At 34.2% G+C, this 23,564-nt stretch overlaps 1 protein-coding gene across 1 annotated transcript; it reads left to right on the top strand.

Moving 5' to 3' along the window:
- The first annotated feature begins 17,197 nt into the window (after window positions 1–17,197).
- Window positions 17,198–17,937, top strand: LOC131640568 (senescence associated gene 20-like). Its single transcript, XM_058910962.1, has one exon. The coding sequence runs from the start codon at window positions 17,286–17,288 to the stop codon at window positions 17,763–17,765; it is 480 nt and encodes a 159-aa protein (XP_058766945.1). The 5' UTR covers window positions 17,198–17,285; the 3' UTR covers window positions 17,766–17,937.
- Window positions 17,938–23,564: the final 5,627 nt, after the last annotated feature.

Raw genomic sequence — 23,564 nt, 5'->3', positions numbered from 1 at the left:
AGTGACTTCATGTAGTGCTAATAATTATGCAGGATTTAATGAAGTTGTTGTCATGAGTTGTTTCATAGATTTCCATGAAATGGTTATACCATCACATGTAAACAAATAACCTGTTTCTGATATACTATTGTGAGAATCTGATAAGTAACTAGCATCTCTAAGATAACGGAGTATATGTTTGACTCAGTTCAAATGTCTTCGTGTAGGCGAATAATTGTATCTTGGTAATAGATTGACCACAAACGATATATCGAGACATGTATAATTAGCAAGGTACATTAGTGCTCCAATTGCACTAAGATATGTTACTTCAGGACCAAACAATTTTTGTAATCATTTTCTTGAGGCCTAAAAGGATCTTTCTCTACATCTAATGATATAACAATCATTGGAGTAGACAACAAATGAGATTTGTCCATATAAAAGTGTTTCAACACTTTTCTATATAACCTCCCTGATGTACAAATATTCCATTGTCCAAATTCTCAATTTGTAAGCCTAGACATAATTTTGTTTTTCGTAGGTCCTTCATCTCAAACTCTTTCTTTAAGGAATTTATAGCTTTTGGAAGCTCTTCAGGAGTTCCAATAATATGTATGTCATTCACATAAATAACTAGTATTGCAAATACTTTTTCACATCATTTTATGAAAATACAGGTACAAATTGAGTTATTTGTATATTCATCATTTAGTAAATATTCACTGAGGTGATTATACCACATGCATCCAGATTCTTTCAGCCCATAGAGAAACTTGTTCAATTTGATGTAGTAGTTTTCTCGAGATCCACAATTACGCGCCTCTGGTATATTGAACCCTTCAGGGAGTTTCATGTAAATGTCACTATTAAGTGAATCATATAAATATGATGTCATTACATCCATCATGTTCAAATTAAGCCCTTCATGTGTTATAAGGTTAATTAATTATCAAAAATCGATTAAATCCACTACAGGTGAATATGTTTTATCAAAATCAATCTTAGGTATTTGTGAAAATAATTGAGCAATAAATCAAAATTTATATAATTCTTTTCTTTTTCACAAAAACTCATTTATATCCAATAGTTTCACACCTTGAGGTGTTCGGACTACAGGTCCAAAAGTGAGTTTAATTCTTCTTCAATTGAATATATTTATTTTGGTCAATTCTCACTTAGTCTACAATCTTTAATAGACTTTGACTCATGATCCTCGTTATCATTGATCACTTTTAGCACTATATTGTATACAAAGACATTGTCAATATTGACTTTATTTGATTATCTCAATTTCGGTTCCATTCCATTTCATCCATGACATAATTTATCGAGATCTCTTTATTTCATATTTCAAGTATTTGATTTGTTCTTTTGAAACTGAAAATTAAATTAGGTCAGAGTGCTCTTAGTATTTTCATATCCTCACTTGGGTCATCTTTAGTTTCTTTTCTTAGTAGAGGACTTTTAACATTGGAACCGACTAATTTCTTACCACGCTTTAGGCGCAGCAACAACTCATTTGCAATATTATATTATCCAATAGGAGAATCCACTTTGAGTGGAGTATAATCGACTGATAATTTATTTCATAAACTTTGCAAATGAATAATATTTTGAATTTTTGGTTCATATTGATTTGTACGAGGATCAAGACAACAATTTATTTTAAATTGTTCGTTTGAACTTCTTGTTCATGATTTCAGCTGTTAACATAACTAAAACAATAGAGAGATCAAAGAGAGGAAGAGAATGGAGATACTAATATTGTATTATCTTCTTTCAAAAGTATCATTTACATCATAATGTAGGTCTTATTTATAGAATTCAAGTGAGATGAAAAATCACATATATTAATGGGAAATAGGAAGATGAAAAATAAAAATAAAAATGGATATCCACTTTAATCTTTATTCATAACACTCTCTAGTTTTTTACTCAATTTTTATCTATTTTCAAAGCCCCGACCCTCTCAATTTCTCTTCAAACTTCCGAATGAAACCTAAGATCTATAATTATTTATTATTTTTTAATTCTAATCAATTGTTTTTTTATGGTAGATTGAATTATTATTGTGTTGGCCATTTTTTTCAAGTTATTGTAATTGTGTTTTGTCAGTTCTATTTAATTTTAGACGCAGTGATCATACTGAAAATATCATGACACAAGAATAATGAAATGAAAATTTGATTAAACAGCTCACATATAATGTTGATAAGAAACTGACCCTTCACTAACATGAAAGCAATTTCTATGAAAACTTCATAAATAGAAAAGTCTATATAGTATCATAGACAATCCATATGATACATGTGAAGATACTCACTTCAATGGTCAAATAATTCATAAATTTTGGGACATATTTTGTTATCATAATTTATTAAAAATAAAGGAATATAGAGATGAGAGATGATTCGGTGGTTAGGTGGAGGAGTTTGAGAGCTGATTAATAAAGATTAATAAAGATGTCAAAAATTTAAATCAGACTCTTAACATGATAATACTAAGAATATTAAAGTGAACATTCCATAACCCAATTAAAATAAACTAAAATTTTAAATATAGTTTGGTTTATAGGTATTCATATTTTAATAATTTAATAATAATGTTACTTTTTATAATAATTTATTTTAAAATAAATTAAAATTTTAAATATATTTCGTTTAAAGAAATAAATATCGAGCTAAAATTCATGGGTATCTAAAATTTATCTAATATTTGTATTGACCATGTAAAAAAATTATTAAAATTGTTTTCTTAATAATAATGAGATATTAGCTTAAGAAAAGACTAAGGAAGTCTTGAATTGAGACTTTCTTATGCATATGATAAGTAAGATGAAGTTTACAGAATTGTCAAGAGATCTTCTTGCACCTTTTTTCTATTTTCTTTATTGTTGTTAAAGGTCTTGCAATTCTTACCAATAGGGTTGTCAAGAACAATAGTTTGTGGTTATTATTTGCAACACAGTAATAACAATTACATAAATTTTTTGTTACAAATATTTAACTTAAAAGACTGCATGTAGGATATTGTTTTTGATGGCTGAAAAAAAATTCTTAACATACAAACACTTCATTAGAATCGATGGTTGTTTTTTAAGATGATATGTTGGTGGCATGATACTTGCACCGATTATGTACTAAATGTATACGATGTATTTTGCATTGAATCTTCATTAGTTGGCAATATATTGATTTTGTAATGTTCTAATAATAAGATGCAATCTCTAGAAACATTATGATATATGTGATATGTGGTTATATGCGGTTAACTGTGGAATTGATGACGATAAAGAGAACAAAGCAGTATAATCATAACTATCATCAAGGTAGAAAAATATTGAAGTAAATAAAAAAATAAAACGAGAAGATTATGATGTTTGATTCCAAGAAAATCAAATGCTAAGAACAACATTAAAGAAATTGAAGTCTTTGAAAGTTTGCATGTGACCCTTTATCTTAGCATGTCTATAATTATTTAGAATCATTAGATTGAAATAAGCGTAAGTAAGTCTCAAAGTACTAAATTAATGTGTGTAGATGCACCCTCACACACACATACACTCACTTAAACCATTTTACTAACCTCATGTGTCGTAAAAAAAGTTCATAAAACTAATTTCGACCTAAACTTTATGTGAGAGAATTTTTTTATAATTTTTTAAATATTAAAATAATTAAACTATAATTATTAATTAATTATATAAAATAAAAATAATTTAAAATCATCAAAAGCTATTTTAAATATTGAAAATGAAAAAAAAAAATAAAAAAAAGCATGGCCTCAATTTGAAACAGCGGCTACATAAAGGCATATCCACCATTTAGAATGGCGGTCAAGGACAAAAAGTCAAAACAAAAGGCATTTTAGGAATTTTTTTTGAAGAGATGGCACTTAAGGATTTAATTTTGAAAAAAAATCCAAATAACCATGTTTAATAAATAATTTACACCAAAAACCATGTTTTCGGCAAAATTACGCATATGACCAGGTTTCAGAGGTGGTCTCCACATAGGAGCCACCTCTGGTGGGGCCATTGAACAATTTTCTTTAACCTATGCGCCATCCAGGGTGGCGCCAATGTATATTTTCTTCTTACAAGCCACCTAGGGTGGCGCCAATGTGTTGGCTTTTTTTTTGTTTTTTTTAGTTGTTTTTTTACATATTTTTTTTTAATTTTGTTTTTTATTTATAAAATTGTTTTTATTTTAACATATTTAAAAAATATATATTAAATTACAGTAGATAAGATCAGTGAATCAGCTAACTTGAGCGTTCATGGAAAACAGTAGTTCATTCATTAATTAAAAGGTACATAGAAAATAACCAACAGAAAAAGATAAACTAAAACATCTAAGAAATCACTACGGTTAAAACAATATCATTGGGTCCATGCATCATTTGAATGCAATCAATGTCGTATTCCACGTTATCCCAGAAACTTATCGTTGCTCCAGTCACAACATCGACCCTTGTTTTAAGCCTCTTTATGCTTCTTATCTGTTCGTCAGCTTCGTACTCCCCCTCTAAAAAACTCATGAGAGTCCTCTTGAGTTGCTCGACGGAAGAGATATTCCAAAACATAACCAGCATGGGAGGTTTCACGGGTGAGAATATGACATGTCCGTTCCTTCTGCGATACTCCGGTTCAGGTTCGATACGCCATGTTGATCTCCGGGGCGGCGGCTCTGTTGTCCGGTGACATCCATCTGGCCGAATGCGAGACATTGATGTGTCTGTGTGTTGGTGTTTGTGTTTGTGTTTATTTGTGTAAACTCAACCCTGAGAACCCTAATTTATAATAGTAGCAGGTAGAAAAGTAATGATGTTGCGTACTGTTTACAAGCACGCCTAACCTGTATGATAAATGCAGACACACTGATCAATGACTGATTTGATGGGACCAGACAAAAGCATGCGTATTTGACTGTCAAAAATAAAGAGTGGCAGTATGGGCCATGAAGACAATTTCACTACGAGACAAAGACACAACTAGTTGATTTAATAAAGGATAATACAAATACATAACCAATAGAGATACAAACACAAATACAAATACAAATACAAATACAAATACAAATACTAATACAAATACAAATACAAATACAAAAACATTATCAATAAAAATACAGATACAAAATACAAATGACATACAACTAATTGTTGGTGGAATTTGATCCAAGGTTAGGACAGGTATTTCTATTGTGCCCGACTTCACGACATATGCTACACTTTCGTATCATTTTCTCATGATCCATCTCGGTTATGATCCGGGTGCTGTTCGGGCGACCTCTTTTCTTTCTCCGCATGTTGTCATTATGCCAAACCACGTCCCCTTCATACGCAGGCCAATAATCCTCCTTTGCCATCACTTGAAATGCGTTGTTGTACACTCCGAGCAAGGTATCCGCCTTGTAAATGGGAGATAAAAGTGCTAACGGATCTTGATGTGCATACGAACATGCTGCAATTACATGAGAGCATGGCATGCGAAAGGCTTAAAACTTTCCGCAATCGCACCACCCTTCCTCTATAAGAACCCTGTATTGTTGTCTCGGAAGGCCCTCGTTATGGTCAATCGTTTCTTTAACACTGAAGGTCCGGTTGAATCGATCGAAAGATGTCACAATGTGGCTGTTGGCTTTGGTAGATTGCTCTTTCATGAATTTGACGCATGCTTCGCTGAATACTTGTCCGGATTCTAGAACTGCACTCCAACGCTCACCTCTTCTTGCGAAAAGAGAAGCCATCCTATAGTATGTTGCTTCCACCAAGGCAGTAATCGGAAGGTGTCTGATACCCTTAAACACCCCGTTCATAGACTCCACAAGATTTGTAGTCATGTGCCCCCATCGCTTCCTGTTGTCGTATGATCTGGTCCATTTCTCTCTAGCAAGATTGTCTACCCATCTGCCTGCATCTGGATTTGCCGCTACAATTTCATGTCGATAATATTGGAACGTCGGTTGAGTCAACGCATATCCGGCATTGACAAGAGTCTTCCGAAGAGCCCTGTCCTTTATCTCTCGCATGAAATTTTGTGCAATGTGTCGAATACAGTAAACATGCGTTGATGTTGGGTTTTTCCACCCGTTTGCTGGATTGTTGTACGCACTCTCGATGGAAGCATGTCTGTCTGTAATCAAGAAAAGTCCAGGTTGGGGGGAAACGTGTGTCCGAAGATTCCTGAGAAAGAAACCCCAACCTCCAGCAGTTTCTCCTTCCACAAGAGCGAACGCAACACGAAAGATGTTACTATTTCCGTCTTGAGCCACAACCATCAACATGGTGCCTTTATATTTTCCGTATAACCAAGTTCCATCTATTTGAAGAATTGGTTTGCAATATGAAAATCCTTGAACACGTGGGCGAAAAGCCCAGAAAAGCCTATGGAATATCACATTTCCTTGAAGGGACGTTCCGTCTGGAGATTGCGCCGGAAGGGTCTTTAAAATAGTAACGGTTCCAGGAGCATAAATTTGAAGCGCATATAAGAAATGTGGGAGTCGTTTGTACGAATCCTCCCAATTTCCATACACAATTTCGATCGCTTCGGTCTTCGCCAGCCACGCCTTTCTATAAGATGGAGTGTAATTGTATGTTGCAACGATATGAGAGATTATCGTTTTCACCTTTAACGATGGATATTTTTCAACTAAAGGCAAGATTTCTTGACAAATAATGTCATAACTTAGCTTACGGTGATCTTGTGAAACATTTGTATTAACACACGTGTGATCTTGGGAAATATATCCTATATCCCATGAATCACTTCTCTTCCTGTATGATGCATGCAACCTGAATTCACAATCAGTGTTTCTGCAATAAATTTTGTACCTCTCAACATTGGAGCGATCAACTCTAAAATCAAGATTGTTTGCCATATGAAATCTTTTTATGGCCATGATACATGCCTCCTTAGAACGAAATTTGTCTCCTACTTTTAACCGTTGATCTGTTTGAGTGTATGGATCATAGAAAATATCAGTCGATGGTTCGTCATCCCCATCAAAATTCAAGTTCCTCATGTGCGCTGGAGGCATATGCACTTGATCTGGTGGTACAACAACTTCCGGTTCATCTTCACTTTCCTCGTTGACCAAGTTATCAACTTCTATTTCCAGTGCTTCTTCTTCATCTACATCGTCGACCTCTGCTTGCTCGTCTTCAAGTGCATCAATGACTTGTGACTCAACCATTTGTGTGGGTTGAACTTCTGGTAGAGTAACACACAGTTCAATGCAGTCGTAACCAGAATACTCATGATTGGCGAACATATTCTGCATGTCTTCATCATCTTTGATCTCAACTTGGATAAACTTGACCGGGTTGTCCCCACGAAGAAATCGATATTGGTAAAAAAATTGGGATACACCACCCATTGCAAGCTTCGTCTCTAATCTCCCTTTGAAGTAACTAAAATTTGCTTTTCTGCTTAAACAAAATCGTTTAACCTCAGTGTTTCTAAACAGAAAACCAACTTCTTCATTGTCATATGTCTCGCCAAAAACATGAGCGTTGATAATGTATTGTGGAGGGGCAATTGTTGAGTGGGTAGAGAGTGTTATTTCAGATGTGTAATGAGATGTGTAGTGAGTTGTGTTATTTTTCACATTAGAGGTATGCTTTTATCGTCACAAACTTACTGAGTTGGTTTGAGGTATGCATGACACTGGTGAACTGCTGCACAGTCGACTTGACCAGACACAACCATACTGAGCAGTGCATACTGTACAATCACATGCGAATAAAGTTGATGGAAAATGAATGACTGTATCGTCACAAACATACTGAGTTGACTTGAGGTGTGCTTGACACTGATGAACTGCTGCACAGTCGACTTGACCAGACACAACCATACTGAGCAGTGCACACTGTACAATCACATGTGAATACTGTGCACTAATTATTTTCGGTGAAATAACAACAAGAAAACCCTAAACCCTAAAATTAAAAAAAATAACAAAGAAAACCCTAACCCTAAATTTTGAAAAGAAAAAAAAACAGTAGCATGTAGGCGCCACCCCAGGTGGCGCATTAGTGGTTTTTTTAGCAGCATGGCGCCACCTGGGGTGGCGCATTAGTGTCTTTTTTTCCCCTAATTTTGTTAAGTGGTCCCCACTGCCAAAACCCTAGACTAATCTGCCAGCATGTGATCTACCTGCAACAAAATATTATATGCATGCATGCTTAGACAAGAATACGGGATGCAGGCCTAGTCTATTCTGCCAAAAACAAATAATGCATGGTCAATTCAGCACAGAACACGGGATGCAGGCCTAGTCTATTCTGCCTAAAACACAGAATGCATGGTCAATTCAACACAGAATGCATGTGAACCCATCTTTATCACTTTAAGATCTGTATCACATGCATGCTCACCACTTGGCTATCATGCACTAAACATCAGCAACCACCACCCCCTTTATAAATACTCTCATAGAATACTTTGTTTTCACCAACATTTCACCTGTTATTTCAAAAAACACTTTGCATTTTCAAATCCTCAGAAAAGTTTCAGAGTTCTTGAAAATGGCTCAACAACTTCTTACCATGGGTGAAACCCACAAAGAAACTAGAGCGAACTTGGCGACATATGTAAGTTCATACTTATTTATTTCTTAACATCTATACATATATGATATCCAGTTTAATCGATTTATTTGTGGTTCTTAGGTTGTTGACTGATTTCGTACACGTTCTCACGCTTATGTTGAACCCGACGAGAGGATTATTTCGAACCTACAAGCATGTGGCTTCGAACATATCATAAAAATGCACAACAACACCATAGACAGAAAATTCATCCTTGCCTTACAAGAGCGATGGAGGCCTGAAACCCACACGTTTCATCTTCCAATAGGTGAGTGTACGGTTACTCTAGAGGATGTTTATATGTTGCTTGGTCTGCCCATTGATGGCAAGGCTGTTAATGGATCTGTTCAACATGCTAATTCATTGTGTGAGAGAGTGTTGGGAAGAGATCTAGTTGTGCCTACTCAAGGTTCATGAGGCCAGGGTATTAGTCTGGCCTCCCTTAGAGCTTATTATGATGAACTCGTTTTGAGCGACAACTCTACCGAGGAGTATGTTTGGTTAATGACTAAGGTCTATATAATGCTGATGTTTGGTAACCTTTTATTCCCGGAGTCGACAGGTAACACTGTCAACTTTTTTTATTTAAGTAAATTTGATAGTATTAGCAAGATTAGGAAATATAGTTGGGGGTCTGCCGTTTTGGTGATGTTATACCAATCGCTTTGTAAGAACGCGGTTGCCGACAAGTGCACCTTTTATGGATGTGCGTTCCTCCTACAAGTATGGGGTTGGTGGAGACTGCTTACGCTATCCCCTGCAGGCAGGAACAACTACACATTCCCTTATGCAACAAGGTACGTCTTTTTCAACGCTATCCCTTGAATGCTAACTATTTTTTACATAAAAATCTGAAATGACATGTTTGCTCTTTTTTTTAGGTTGTGTTGTCCTAAATTGGATTACAGTAAGAATCCGAGGGGGAGTGTTATTTTGTATCGGGACCTATTGGATCACCTCCGAGCTGAAGATGTATTACCACTAAACTTATATATGATCATATAGATGTATTACAATCCATCATCTTTTTTAATAATATCCTATTTTTTTCTCCTACACAGTTTAATTGGAGACCATACTTGATGCTAGAACATGAGCCAAACGAGAGTGACCAAGAAGTTTGGACTGCAATGACACCTATAATAAGGTTCAACATCGTGGAGATGCACCAATCTGACCGTGTGAGACTACAGTTTGGCATGCATCAACCAATCCCGGATCCCCCCACTGATTTGGGTCGCTGGCATATTAAAAGAGTCAATCAACAATGGGATCACACAGATTATCGTACATTCGCACGTGAATTTTGTGAGATGTGGAAGCAGCGTCGCAGCCGTCTGTTACAATTCCCTGTTGCCCAACTCCCCATGTTCCCAACCGCGGACTACGTTGCTTGGTTTAGAACAGTCACAACCCCCGATATGTATGTGTCCGACCCCTACTACCTGCACGACCCTCGCCAACATCAATACAACCAACAACCACCCCAACAACCACCCCAACAACGCCAACAACGCCAGCAACACCAACAACGCCAACAACGCCAAACCTTCGAACAACCTTATCATGAAGAATATCAAACAACACCAACAACGCCCTACCAAAATCAACCCATCCAACAACAATCATGGGGCTTCACCCAACAACCCCATGAAGCCGACCCCTCCACTAGGCTACCCGTCCAACAACAATCATGGGGCTTCACCCAACAACACTACGACGCCGACCCCTCCACCTCCACTAGGCAACCCATCCAACAACAATCATGGGGCTTCACCCAACAACACGGCGACGCCGGCCCCTCCAACTCCAATAGGCAACCCAGCCCCGACATGGGTCTAGATGATGAATACGACCCAAACGAGCAAATGATCACTCAATCGTCACAATACCAACAACACGGCTACTCCACACCCCAACTTTCACAACACAAACAATATGGTTACACCACACCCCAACAAACAATGTCATTTTTCCAAGGCCAATCAAGCGCTGGGTTTTACCGACCAAATGACGCAACTCCACCGCCAAGACCAATCTTTGTGGGCATGGGGACCCGACTATTTGACAGCAACATACAAGAATACATGTCCAACGAGCGCATGGAGGGGCTAATCTGAGGCCCACCTACCCAGACACAACAAGAACAACCAAGGAATAGGGGGGGTCGTGGAGAAGTGGGTCGTCGAGATCCTTCCAACCTGATTCGAACAGTTCCAGATTGCGGAACTGGCGGTCAGAGGGGTCATGGTCCGGGTCGGAGGGGTCATGGTCCGAGGGGTGATGAATAGCATAATATCCATGTTTTAAAAATATTCTCTTTTTTTTCGTATTTGTAATGTTTGTCTCGTACTTTCCGTATTTGTAATGTTGTTTCTGCATTTCTCGTATTTGTATTGTTTCTTCCCTAATTATATCATTAAACACTACGTGTCTAATTATTTATTTAATTGTTTTTTTTAATTATGTTAAAACAATTTTTAAAAAATCAAAAACAAATTATAATTAATATATATAGAAACAATTAAAAAAAACAAAAAAAATTAAAAAAAAAATGCCAACACACATTGGCGCCACCCTAGGTGGCTTGTAAGAAGAAAATATACATTGGCGCCACCCTGGGTGGCGCATAGGTTAAGAAGAATTGGTCAATGGCGTCACTAGAGGTGACTCCTATGTGGAGACCACCTCTGAAACCTGGTCATATGCGTAATTTTGCCGAAAACATAGTTTTGGTGTAAATTATTTATTAAACATGGTTATTTGAATTTTTTTCTTTAATTTTCATTTGTGTCGCATATTGGTAAAAAATCCCCATAATAACATGAAAAATACTTCTTCATAATTTTCATTAGAAAAATTATAATTGTGGCTCATATTGGAGAAATTCTCTACATTTCAATAAGTTAGAGAAACCATAATGATTTGGATATCAAAAGTAAAATAATAAATTTTATAATGGATGTATGCTTTACAATCTCAAATGTTAAATTGTGTCTTGATAGTGGTTGTTTCAAGCATAAGATTGGAGATATAACTCTATTTTCTTCCTTTAATCAATTTATTTTGTACGATGATAATAATAAAGGAAGAAGTTTAAGCTTAATACGACTGGTAAGTATCTCAATCCAACAATTAAGGATGTTTTCTTGGTTGAAGGTTTAAAACTTAACTTGATTAGTACTAGTCATTTATGTGACAATAATAACAAAGTAATATTTGATTTGTCTATTTGGCAGGGTCGTGAAAACTATAGACAATGAAACTCTTTTTACTAGTTTTAAAAGTAAAAATATCTATATCGTCAATTTTAATAATTACCTTCAAATGATGTTTGTTTGCTAAGTAAAGAGGAAGATTTTTTGCTGTGAACTACTAGAAAATTCGCTTTTAGTGATCAAATTACCATCAAAATTTGATATTCATGAGCTAATTTTAAGAGGTCACTAAATATGTCACTAAATAAATCAGCCACTAATTTAGAGACCAATATTTTGTGACTGCCTATTCGATGAAAAATTGTTTTTATATACAATTTAATTTATATTCACAAATTAGATAATGAAATTTTGGCCACTTATATTTTTTATTTTCTTTTTTTATTTTTAACCCTCTTTATTATGTTATTATTTACTTTCCATTCTTTTATAGATTTTAATTCTCTTTTAATTTTTAACTTTTACTCATCTTTTTAATTTTTTTAACAATAGATGTTAAGTGGTGCAGTGGCGAAGTCTTACTAGAATACATGGAGATCACGATTTTGATTTCTAGGTATCATAATTTTTAATTTTATTTTACGAAAAAGAACACTAAAATCGGTCACTAAATTCCTCACAAAAGCTTAGTAACTAGCACTTTTTCAATAGAAAATTAATGGTTGTTAAATCGGTCACTAAATGTTTTATTGACCGATTTTAAAGCTTTTTCGATCTTTGGTTCGGTCACTAAAAGCGATTTTTTTAGTAGTAACCCATATCTACATGGACCATTTGAACAAATTAGTCCGCAAAGAATTAGTAATCCGTCTGTCAAACTTGTGTTTTAAAGAAATCAGTTATATAATGTGTGCCAAAAGGGTAAAAAAGTAAAGGTCTACTTTAAATTTAAAAAATAGTATTTTGATAAATAAGCCTTTATAATGGTTGAATATGGGTGATTATTATTGCTATATCTATACACTTTTCTTATCTCATAAAAATGACGTGTTTTTTCCTTATAGAAATTAGCCAAAGTTATCCAAAATGAAAAAGATTTAAACATTGCATCTATCCGAAATGACCACGTATATGAATTTTAAAATGTGGAATTTGAGAACTTGTATTTTTAGAATGACATAAATCATACTTTTTACACTCCACAAACTCCGTACAAAATGGGCTATTGACACCGAAAATAAAACTCTTAAAGAGTTAGCAAGAACGATGTTTAATGAAACCAACTTTTCTAAATGTTTTGGGCATATGCAGTAAGCACTGCTCTCCATGTAGTTAATTATGGCTTTTTAAGGCCAATTCTAAAGTTAACACTCTTTGAAATATAAAAAGGGAATGATTCTAATATTTATCACCTCCATGTATTCATATGCAAGTGTTTCCTCCTTAATATCGAGAAGGATAACATTAGTAAATCCATTGCTAAAGCTAATGAATATCTCATCTTAGGATATTTCACTTCGAGTAAAGCTTTTCAAATTTTTAACAATCTATTAACCTCTAGTTTCGATGCAAATAAGATTGACATCTAAGAAAAGAGTTTAGTGAAATACTTAGTTTAAAAGTGGAGACCTTGAAGAGTATTTCGACACGGGCATTTTCGGCGCGGATAGTCTAGCTCAAATGGTCGATATTGTTACTTTAATTGGGACTTTGTATTTTTCTCAAAGCTAGTCTATTAGGACTTTGACATCAGCAGTTGGAGCAAAAAATTAGTTAAGGGTGAATAAATTTATATTAATCTTATCCATACCAAGGAGACACGTTAAAGCAAGTCTGAAGGCGAGAAGCATGCAACAAGATATCTGTCGATTTCTAAGGAGAAATCCTTTACATGGATTTAGTCTTATATTAGTATAAATAAGAGTTCTAGCGTTAGGATTCGGTGTGTCAAAATCAATAAAAAAAAACTCACATACTCAAAGTACACAAGAGAAAGGTGAGAAACGAGTTACCTGAGCAAAAACGTATGATTCTAAACACCATTTTCTTTACGTTTAAGAAAAAATATCTTACCTTATATTGTCTTTTTTTTAGCAATTTCCTTTATTTTTCCATTGCTAAGAAAAGTGTAGGACTTTCATGCTAAACTTTCAAAAATTCATTTCCATCGTATGTTCTTTTGTAAAAAAAATTCGTGCATAAAATGTTCTTAATAGTCGTATATGCATGTGTGTACGAAGTGAAAAATCATTTCATAAAATTATGCGTACAAACATGGATAACCTTACTTTTAACCCAAAGAATAATCCTCAAAACACAGTGGAACCACTAGTCAAATCATCGACTAGACATGCGGTTGTTCCATCTCCTGTTCGAATAATAGCTTATGCAGTTTTAACAACGATAATACCCTTTTAACTAGGGAAAAATTTGGGATTTCGTCCTCCAAAAAATCTTCCAAATGGAGAGAGCGAAGAATGTTTCGGTCAGAACACTCCTAAGCCAATAGTAGTACATAGAAACTAGGATACTTACCTGATAATTAGAAATGTACAACAAAATAATTTGGGGGGGACACAATAATATAGCCAACATGGTTGAATAGATTTTGGCCCAAAATCACCTTAATGTTTCCCTACACAGGCCTAACTACGTTTCTCCTCTGTATGAGTATGTTCAATAGACAGGATTTCCAAGGGGTTGGAAATTACCCAAGTTCACCAAGTTTGCTAGCGACACCAATAAGTCTACAATCGAATATGTTGCAAGATATCAGATTGAGGGTGGAAACATTGAAAACAATGAGAATTTGAAGATGAAATACTTCCCAAATTTTCTAACTAAACATTATTTCACTTGGTTCACCACACGCCCTCCTCAATCCATACAGAGTTGAAATCAATTAGAGAGAGTGTTGCATGAATAATTTTACATGGGCCATTTGAAATCAATTAGGTTTAAAATGCATGAGTCGATTGATGATTATCTCAATTAATTCAGACTTATCCCACCCAAATTATGATTTGAAAAATTCCAATGTATCATGTGTTTAGCTTATTTGTCTTGAATAATCCTCATAACCTTAACTTAGGAGTGGCTCTTATGTATATGTCGTCTCCTTCTTCAAACTGCAGTGGAATTCTACAATGATTTGGATAAATATTTTATCCGATCTGAGTCTTTCTCATATTTTCCTATATACCCTTTATCTTATCGATAGACTCTAGAATTACTTCGATTCCTAAAATTCATTTCTCTCCTACTTCTACTCAACACAAAGGTGTCGTACACTTTTTATCGTACGGTGTCATTTCAATATTGGAATGATAACTATTGTTTAATGAAAAATCAATTAATGGTAAGTGTTGGTTCCAACTTCCCTTATCTTCTAGGATGCAAACTCGTACATATCTTCCATTGTTTGAATTGTTCCTTCCGTCTGACCATTAGATCATGAGTGGTTTGTTGAACCAAGATCGAATTTCGTTCCCAAGCCTTGATGAAAATCCCTCGAGAATCTTGATGAAAACTTTAGGTTTCAGTCACACACAATACTTATTGGTATACTGTGCGGTCTTACTATCTCTACGATGAAAAGTCAATCTAGTTGAAAAACCTTGTTAGTAGTTTTAATCGACAAAAAGTAAGTCAGCTTGGTCAATCTGTCCACTACCACCTAAGTTGAGTCATATCCCCTCATTTTACGAGGTATCTCGATTATAAAATTCATACAAATGTTCTCCCATTTCAACTTTGGTATTTCTAGAGGTTATAACATTCCGTCGAGTCTTTAGTGTTCAATCTTCACTTATTGATATATCGCATACTAGGCTACAAATTCTTCTATTTTTTTATTCATGCCTTGCCAAAAAAAAAATTCTTAGATACAATTTAGTCGAACTAGGTTGAATAGTGAAGTTCCTCTTATAAGCTTCTTTCTAAACTACAGTCTTCAATATGTCACCCCTCTTACTGCCGGCATGTAGAACTGATAATCACCTATCTCATCGCTATCAACTACCAATTAGTCACTATTTTAGAGCAGAATAAAATTTTCAATCACCTTACCAAATCACACTCTTAAAAAATTTTAAAATAATTTTAGATGTTGGATAATTTAATATTTGTTGATTGTGATTTTGATGCGGTGGTAAATTGGCTCTTTGAAGCTACCAATATAACAAAACTGAAAAACATAATAGATAATACTAGAGTCACTTGAATTAAGAGAAAACTAAATGTTGTAGCTCATGGCTTAGTTGGAGTAGCAAATTATTTTCTGTCTAATGTAATAACCTTTGTATAATCTTTTATTTTATTAAAAAAAAATCAGAAAAAAAAACTAATTTTTCCAAACTTTAAACAAAATATCTAAAATTGAAGAAATTTGGATCCTCTATAATAGGTGTACAAGTGTGGCAACTATAGAATCGTTGAATTCAATTGTAGATGGAAATATGATCTAGCCATAGAGGATTTAAGCTCTAATTAATGTAAACTAAGCATAAAATGAATCTCATGCATGATGTCACATTAAAATTGTATTTATATATTTTTGTTTACTTAACCTCCATAAAGTGTTTAACTTTTTGAAAAAGGCAAAATATTTTGTCCCTAACTCATTTGCAAATGCTTTTGGGAGGTAGTTGCCTATGCTGGAAAAAATGGAAGATCCTTCTACATTCCAAAAACATCAATTCAACTTCATAGCACTTTTAGATTATACCTAAAGATTCAAAGAAAAGACTCCTTCAACTAAAAACAAAAGATCTTAAGAGTTAGTTAGTCATACTTTAAAATAAAAAAAAACCTCACATTAATTTAAATATACCTAAATTTATATTTATAATTGTTACATGTCGATTTTCCAAATATTGAGTTAAATCAGATCAATATTCTAAAGTTTATCCGTTCATTAGTTATTAGACAATTTCAAATCACATTTTAAATATTTTGCCTTAAACATAAAAGAACGCAACGTTTGCTCATATTTTTTATCAGATTTTGAATCACAATATAAATGTCGCATCTCACATTTTAAATGTGAACGCGTGTTAATATTTTTTTTTTCATATTATATAAAATGTTTTTTACATGCACATAACTTGTGTTTGTGTTTATGAGTGGCGTGCAATCATAATTCATAACCTTTAAAATCAATTTTGTTATGTTTAAATTATGCTTAACCAAAACTCAAATACCAACTCAAAATTTTTGCTTTTTGGCACTAATTAAAAAGCACATACATACATCGACAAGTTGGCATCGTTTTCTCCTCATAAATGCATTCCCACTTAGTACCATATGCTATGATTTAATATATACATATTTCTGGTGTGACACATTTTGTCGTATCAAAACGTTACCATCCAACCCCTCACCTCATAAATCAATCAATCTCAACCGTCTATGCTTCATTTCATTTCTAGAACAAACCATTCACACCAAACTTCAACATCCACCTCTCATATCTAACCCTATAAATTCCATCCCTCATTGCCATGCAAAAAATCAGTGGTAACTCCACAAAGTAACCATTCTCTAAAAAAAATGGACTCAATGATTGAAAAACAAAACAAGTCCATAGTTGAAATTCTCTACAAAGCTTTATTAGGCCAAGGAGCAATGGAGTTCCAAATGGTAGCAAAATTGCTAGCAAGTGATCTTGAGTATTGGTTCCATGGTCCACCAAAATGTCAACACATGATGAGGGTGTTAACCGGCGAAATCGATCACAAAAAAGGGTTCAAATTCGAGCCAAGAAGTGTGACATCAATTGGTGATTGTGTTATAGTTGAAGGTTGGGAAGGACAAGCCTATTGGGTTCATGTTTGGACATTGAAAAATGGGTTGATTACTCAATTTAGAGAGTATTTTAATACATGGCTTGTTGTGAGAGATTTGAGGCCATTGAGATGGGAAGAAGATGATCATCATCATCATAAGCATGATAGTATGATGACATTGTGGAGAAGTCAACCTCGTGATCTTTATCGTAGGTCTCTTCCTGGACTTGTGTTGGCTATTTAGATTTAGAACACATGATGGAGTTTGTTTCTTGTGTTTTATTTGGTTGTTTTAAGGTAATGTTTTGTGTACAATTATGGATTGTAAACATCATTTTCATGTGTTATGGTTAATGGTTATGTGAAGTTATCACCAAATTGGAATGAATAAGAGGTAAGAGATATGATGTTAGTTACTTTTTTTCATAATTCCTTTTATTTTTTGTTTTTCTCTTCTTGTATAATGACTTGAAAATTGGATACAAGTTAATTATAAGTGGAGTGAAGGTATCTATTTCTCAATCTCTTTTCCTAAAAGTCTTAAATTGGATCTTTCCAATGATAAATCACTCAAAGACTTAGACATGAGAATGTACTTTCGGTTTCAAATTTCGTTAGGTGCTAACGGTTTTTATAATGGATTAGCTCATAAAAATTTTGAGTTAATCGGTCTCAATAATCAAATATCAACTTTTCAAAAAAAAAAAAAAATATAAATTTGTTTTAAAAGTTACATTTGATGATTTAAAAAAATTGATTTGGTTTGAATATACTTGACGATTCAACTGAAAACACAACATTTGAAATAAATTGATTTTCTAGAAATAATGAAATAAAAGTTTTTTTCTGAAAAATTTAAAACATAGTTGTTTTACTTGTTCGATTTTTGGATTTTAAAAAAATTAATACTTATTTATTTATTTATTTATTATCATTAAACTTTAAATTCAACATCAACATAAAATTCAAATTACAACTTAAATAATGTTCTCGTTTGGGACCGCGAGCAGACCCATCGTCGGCTAGGGCTCAATCCAATATAAAGGTCCAGCGAAAGAGCCATCCGCTTATAGTCATTGAAGCATTAACCCCATGTGCTCCACGTAGAGCATGTGGCCAATTGCCCGCCGGAAGATTTGGTCTTCCCCCTCCAAACCCTACGGGAAGTACATCCAGGATGAGAGTCACACGCTGACTCTGCCCTACCACGTAGAATCTTGACAGTCTCCTGTTTTGGGCCTCCAACAATCCAGTCCAAAACAGCAGATCTTGGCCCAACAATGGGGCTATAGATACCTTCTTTCACAAGAGAGTCAGGTAATTCATTAATTCTCTCTTTACTAACTTGCTTTCACTTAAAACCTTACTTTGGTATCAGAGTGTATTGCAAATACTCCCTCTCCTCTTCTTTGGACCGACCAGAAAGAAGTTCACAGGTCAAGACGATCGTCTGATCCCGATAAAATTAAATAGTAATAGTATTATCATCTATAGAAAAATGTGTAACCTATTGAAAGTCGTTTAGCATAACCATTAGCCACATGCAGCTTTTCTGTACCAAATCCTGCATCATGGTGTTGAGCAATAGTCAAGGCATCAACCAAAGAGTCAGTATTAGGACTTGAGGCACTCTTCACTTTGAAATACTCCAACTTCCTTGCTGCTTATTTCAAGAAAAAGGGTAATAAGAGCCAAGTTGTGAAAATATGATAACATTCTAAAGTATTATGTGACTTTTTCATAGACAATCAATCAAATATGAATTACTTCAACTAACATGGTAACAATAACCATAAGGTTGTGGATTAGATTGATAAGCCACCGCAATTTCTAGATCTTCCTCTTGTTGTAGCAGAAACTTCTTCAAACTTTGAAGTAATAAAATTAAAAAATTAAAAAAAATATATAACTATGTAACATTACAACATCTTATTTATTCAAAATAAACTAATAATTTTACCTGCTATAATTTCTTCAAAAAGCTCAAAATCTTCCATGTGAGGTTCAAGTCTTTGAAATAGGTAAAAGACGACTTTAACCAATTCTATATGAAAATTAATGCCTCTGTCATTTCAGGTTTTAGGGAGCTCCTATAAGTTTCTAAGACTCTCCTTCTCATGCTGAAAGCACTTTCTGAAGCAACAGTAGACATTGTTGTGGCAAAAATATCTTTAGCTATTATAGATAAAATAGGAAGTTTTGCTGAATTGTGTTTCCTCCATACAAGAATTTCAAAATTAGGATCCCTTTTGACACACTTACTTAAGTAAAAATCCTCAAGCTCATTTTGTTAATCAATCGAGTCTTGTTCCTCTAAATTTTGCTCAAAAGCATCGACTCTAGCCATTAGTGAAAGATGACCAGCAACTGTTTCATTATTGGAAACATTATTTTCACCATTACCAAGAGGATGTCTATTATGCTTTTGGTCATAAGCGTGCTTATACCAATCATACATTTCTTGTAAGCTCTCTTTTATAGAATTGTGAATGGTGACTGATGGTGGCGGTGAGGGTGAGTCACGGTGGTATGTGAGAGAGACCTAGCTCTGCTAAGGTTTCATATGGTGAGAGACGAGAGTGAGAGACGAGGGTGAGAGACAAGAGTGAGAGACGAGTTTGGTAAAACTGAGTGAAATGAGCGAATTATTCGGGTATTACCTACTCTCTAAGAAAAATGACTTCGTGCAGCTAATGAGTATAGGTGGATACGCGTACCCATGGTTCAGTCGTTCTTACTGGTCCCTCCCATTAGAAACCATTCAAAACTGATTTTTGCACCTGTGGGCCTGTTTAGCCATTTCAAACCGCTCATTTCCCTTTTTTTCTGGTTCAGGTGGTTTGGTCTGGGTTACAGATTTTTGTGCAGCCCTAATTTTTGTGTAAAACTTGATGACAATATAGATTTGGCATATGTAGGGATGGCAACGGGGCGGGTCAGGGACGGTTATTACCTCCCCAAACCCGAATCCCAAAACAATCCACATTCCCCGCCCCAAACCCAAACGGGGATGGAGAATTAAAACCCAAACCCGACCCAAACGGGTTCGGGTATCCCCGCCCCGCCATCATCCATTTAGTAAAATCAATTTTTTTAATAGAAATATTTATTTTTTCCAAAATTAAATTACTTTATAAATAATAAAATGAAACAATTTAAAAAAAAATCATATATACATTTCAAATGTTTTAAATAATAAATTTAAATCAAAATATCAAAACTTTGGCTATGTATTTATTATTCTAAATTATCAAAAATATATAATAATATATAAAATGAAATAAACGGGGCGGGTTCGGGGTAGGTACTAGTGTCCGCATATGTGTTGACATCGTTGAATAACTTAAATTGCATTGATAATTGAAATTGTAATATCATTAAAAAAATCAATAAAAAAAGCTTAAAACATTTTATTTAAGAGAGAAACTTATAATTTATCGTTTCATGTGATTCAATGGATTTAGAAGATTAGCAATGCATCATTAACCATCCTTAAAATAAAGAGGAATTATCAATTTACCCCAACCCATGCATTTCTTAAGACCTTTCAAAAACAACATTTTAACTAGTCTAAAAAGACTCTTATTTTTTTTTTTATAAGAAAAAATCTACTGAAACAAGCATATGGGTGTTTAACCTTTACAAGACAGAAAAGAAATACCAGAAAAAAATTAAGAGAAGTAAATATTCACATTATATTTCCAAGCTTCAATGTTATAATATAAAGGATCTTCTTACTTATACATCCACCACTCCCAAGCCATGAATTTGACACCCTCTACTATTTTGTGAATTTTTAATCTACCATCATCAAAGAGAATACTATTTCTACTTAGCCACGGTGATCTACAAACAATACTGATAGAAGGCCAGTTAACCTTTAATTTTGACGATTCGCAAAACTGTAAAAAGTATCAGGAATAGTCTGTTACTCCAACATAAAATAAAAAATAATCCATCTTGCAATACTTTGCCAAACTTCCAAGCTTATTCGACATGACAGAACCAAATACCGCACACTTTCGTTAGAAGTCCAAAACTGAATACAGATCGTGTTATGCCCTCCAACCAGAATTCTGCGTCTCACTAAATCTACTCTCGTAGGCAGCCTCGAATATAAAAGCCTCTATCCAAAGATCTGTTTAGAATAGGGGTGTTTGCGGTGCGGTTTGGTTCGGTTTTGAACATAAAAGTTATCCTAACCGCGAGATAAAAATGCATGCGGTTTGATTTGGTTCGGTTAATTTTTAAAATGTCATCCAAACCAAACCAAACCAAACCAATGCGGTTAGAATCGGTTGATTAGTTGCGGTTTACACCATAAAATAAAAATGTACTGAAATAAAAAGTATGGCTCACTAATATAATAGGACACACCTACTTAAACAAGTATGGCTCACAATGTTATTTATAGGATGATTAAGTTTTTCTTTGGCTAGTATGCTCTGTATGTTCTAAGAAGTGTTTGAGAAATTGTTTTGAGCTTCACAGTATATAAAATATCTTATCCCTGATCATTATCACTATTAGTATTAACAGAATGAAAAGGGCAATAAAAATGTTAAAGAACCTGGTAACAGAATGAAAAGAGTTATCTGTTACGAATGAGTAAAGTTGAAAAATTGAAACTCAAAGCTAGATTAAAAATTGCAATACGAATGACTCTAAAAATGAACTACAAAATACTAATAAGATTGTTGGCACATCTTCTTCCTCCCAGCAAAACTCAAACAAATCCTAATAAATTAATTATAGAAATTCAAAATTTAAGTTAAATATGCGGTTTGGTTCGGTTCAGTTTTGTGAAATAAAAATCGCAAACCGAACCGAACCGCGTGGTTCAGCCCAAAAATCATCCAAAACCATCCAAACCAAATGCGGTTTTTGAGGTTTTCGGTTTGGATTGGTTCGATTTGCGGTTTTCCTTTTGGATTGGTTCGGATACGATCACCCCTAGTTTAGAAACAAGTGTGAGTTGTCTTGACAAAAGTGAAGGTTGAGCACTTTATAAGTGAAAGTACCCATACACATATCACCTTAAGTGAAAGTACTCGATTTTTTTGTATTTCCTAAAACAATCGATTGTTCGTACTTTAAAACAAAAAACAAATTTTCATATTTTAAAAAAAAACTCGATTTTTTTGTATTTTTTAAAGAACTCGTTTTTTATGTATTTAGAAATAAAATCAATTTTTTGTATTTTCGAAAAAAAATCGACTTTATCATTTTTAAAAAAAAATTTAATCATGTTTTGAAAAAATTGGATTTGCGGAAAATATTTTTATTTAGTTTTTATTTTGAATATGGATGTTCAAAATATGGATTTGGTTAAATCCATATTTATAAAATATCCAAAATATAGATTTGGTTAAAAATCATACTAAAATTAACCGGTTTTTTATAACCGGATTTAAATATGAATATGAATAATTTATATAATCGATTAATTCGAACACCTCTTGATGACCCAACTCTGTTCTTCTTTCACCTATGAACTTCCGATCCATACCCCCAAATTGCAAGGAGTTATTTTGAGCACCTCTTTGCCGGTAGCAACAACAATGGTTTCGAACCGGTGCTGAGTGGTATTTCCCAGTGCGTATCGTTGGAGGAAAATATCAAACTCACATCCCCTCTTTCTAAATCTGAGCTGTATGCGGCGTTGGTGGACATGCACCCGAATAAATCACCTGGGCCATATGGATTTAATCCCGGTTTTTATCAACATTTTTGGGAGGTATGTGGGAACGACATTTTTAAGGCAGCGTCTTTGTGGCTTGAACGAGGCTACCTTCCGGACTCTCTTAATGATACGAATATTTGTTTGATTCCTAAGTGTGTTCAACCCAACACAATGCAGGATTTTCGTCCCATATCGCGATGTAATGTCATTTATAAAATTTTGGCTAAAGCTCTGGCGAATAGAATGAAGTTGTTATTAGATAATTGTATCTCGGAGGAGCAATCTGTATTTGTGGAGGGTCGGTCCATTTTACACAATGCCATGATAGCAACCGAGATTATTCATTCTATCAAGAGAAAG

This window comes from Vicia villosa, unplaced genomic scaffold, assembly GCF_029867415.1.
Source record: "Vicia villosa cultivar HV-30 ecotype Madison, WI unplaced genomic scaffold, Vvil1.0 ctg.003201F_1_1, whole genome shotgun sequence".
NCBI lineage: Eukaryota > Viridiplantae > Streptophyta > Magnoliopsida > Fabales > Fabaceae > Vicia > Vicia villosa.
Note: the sequence above shows the minus strand (reverse complement) of the source record. Positions and strands in the feature narration are given on the sequence as shown.

Coding starts and splice junctions, on each gene's coding strand:
- LOC131640568 (XM_058910962.1), top strand. CDS start 17,286: ATGGACTCAATGATTGAAAAACAAAACAAGTCCATAGTTGAAATTCTC.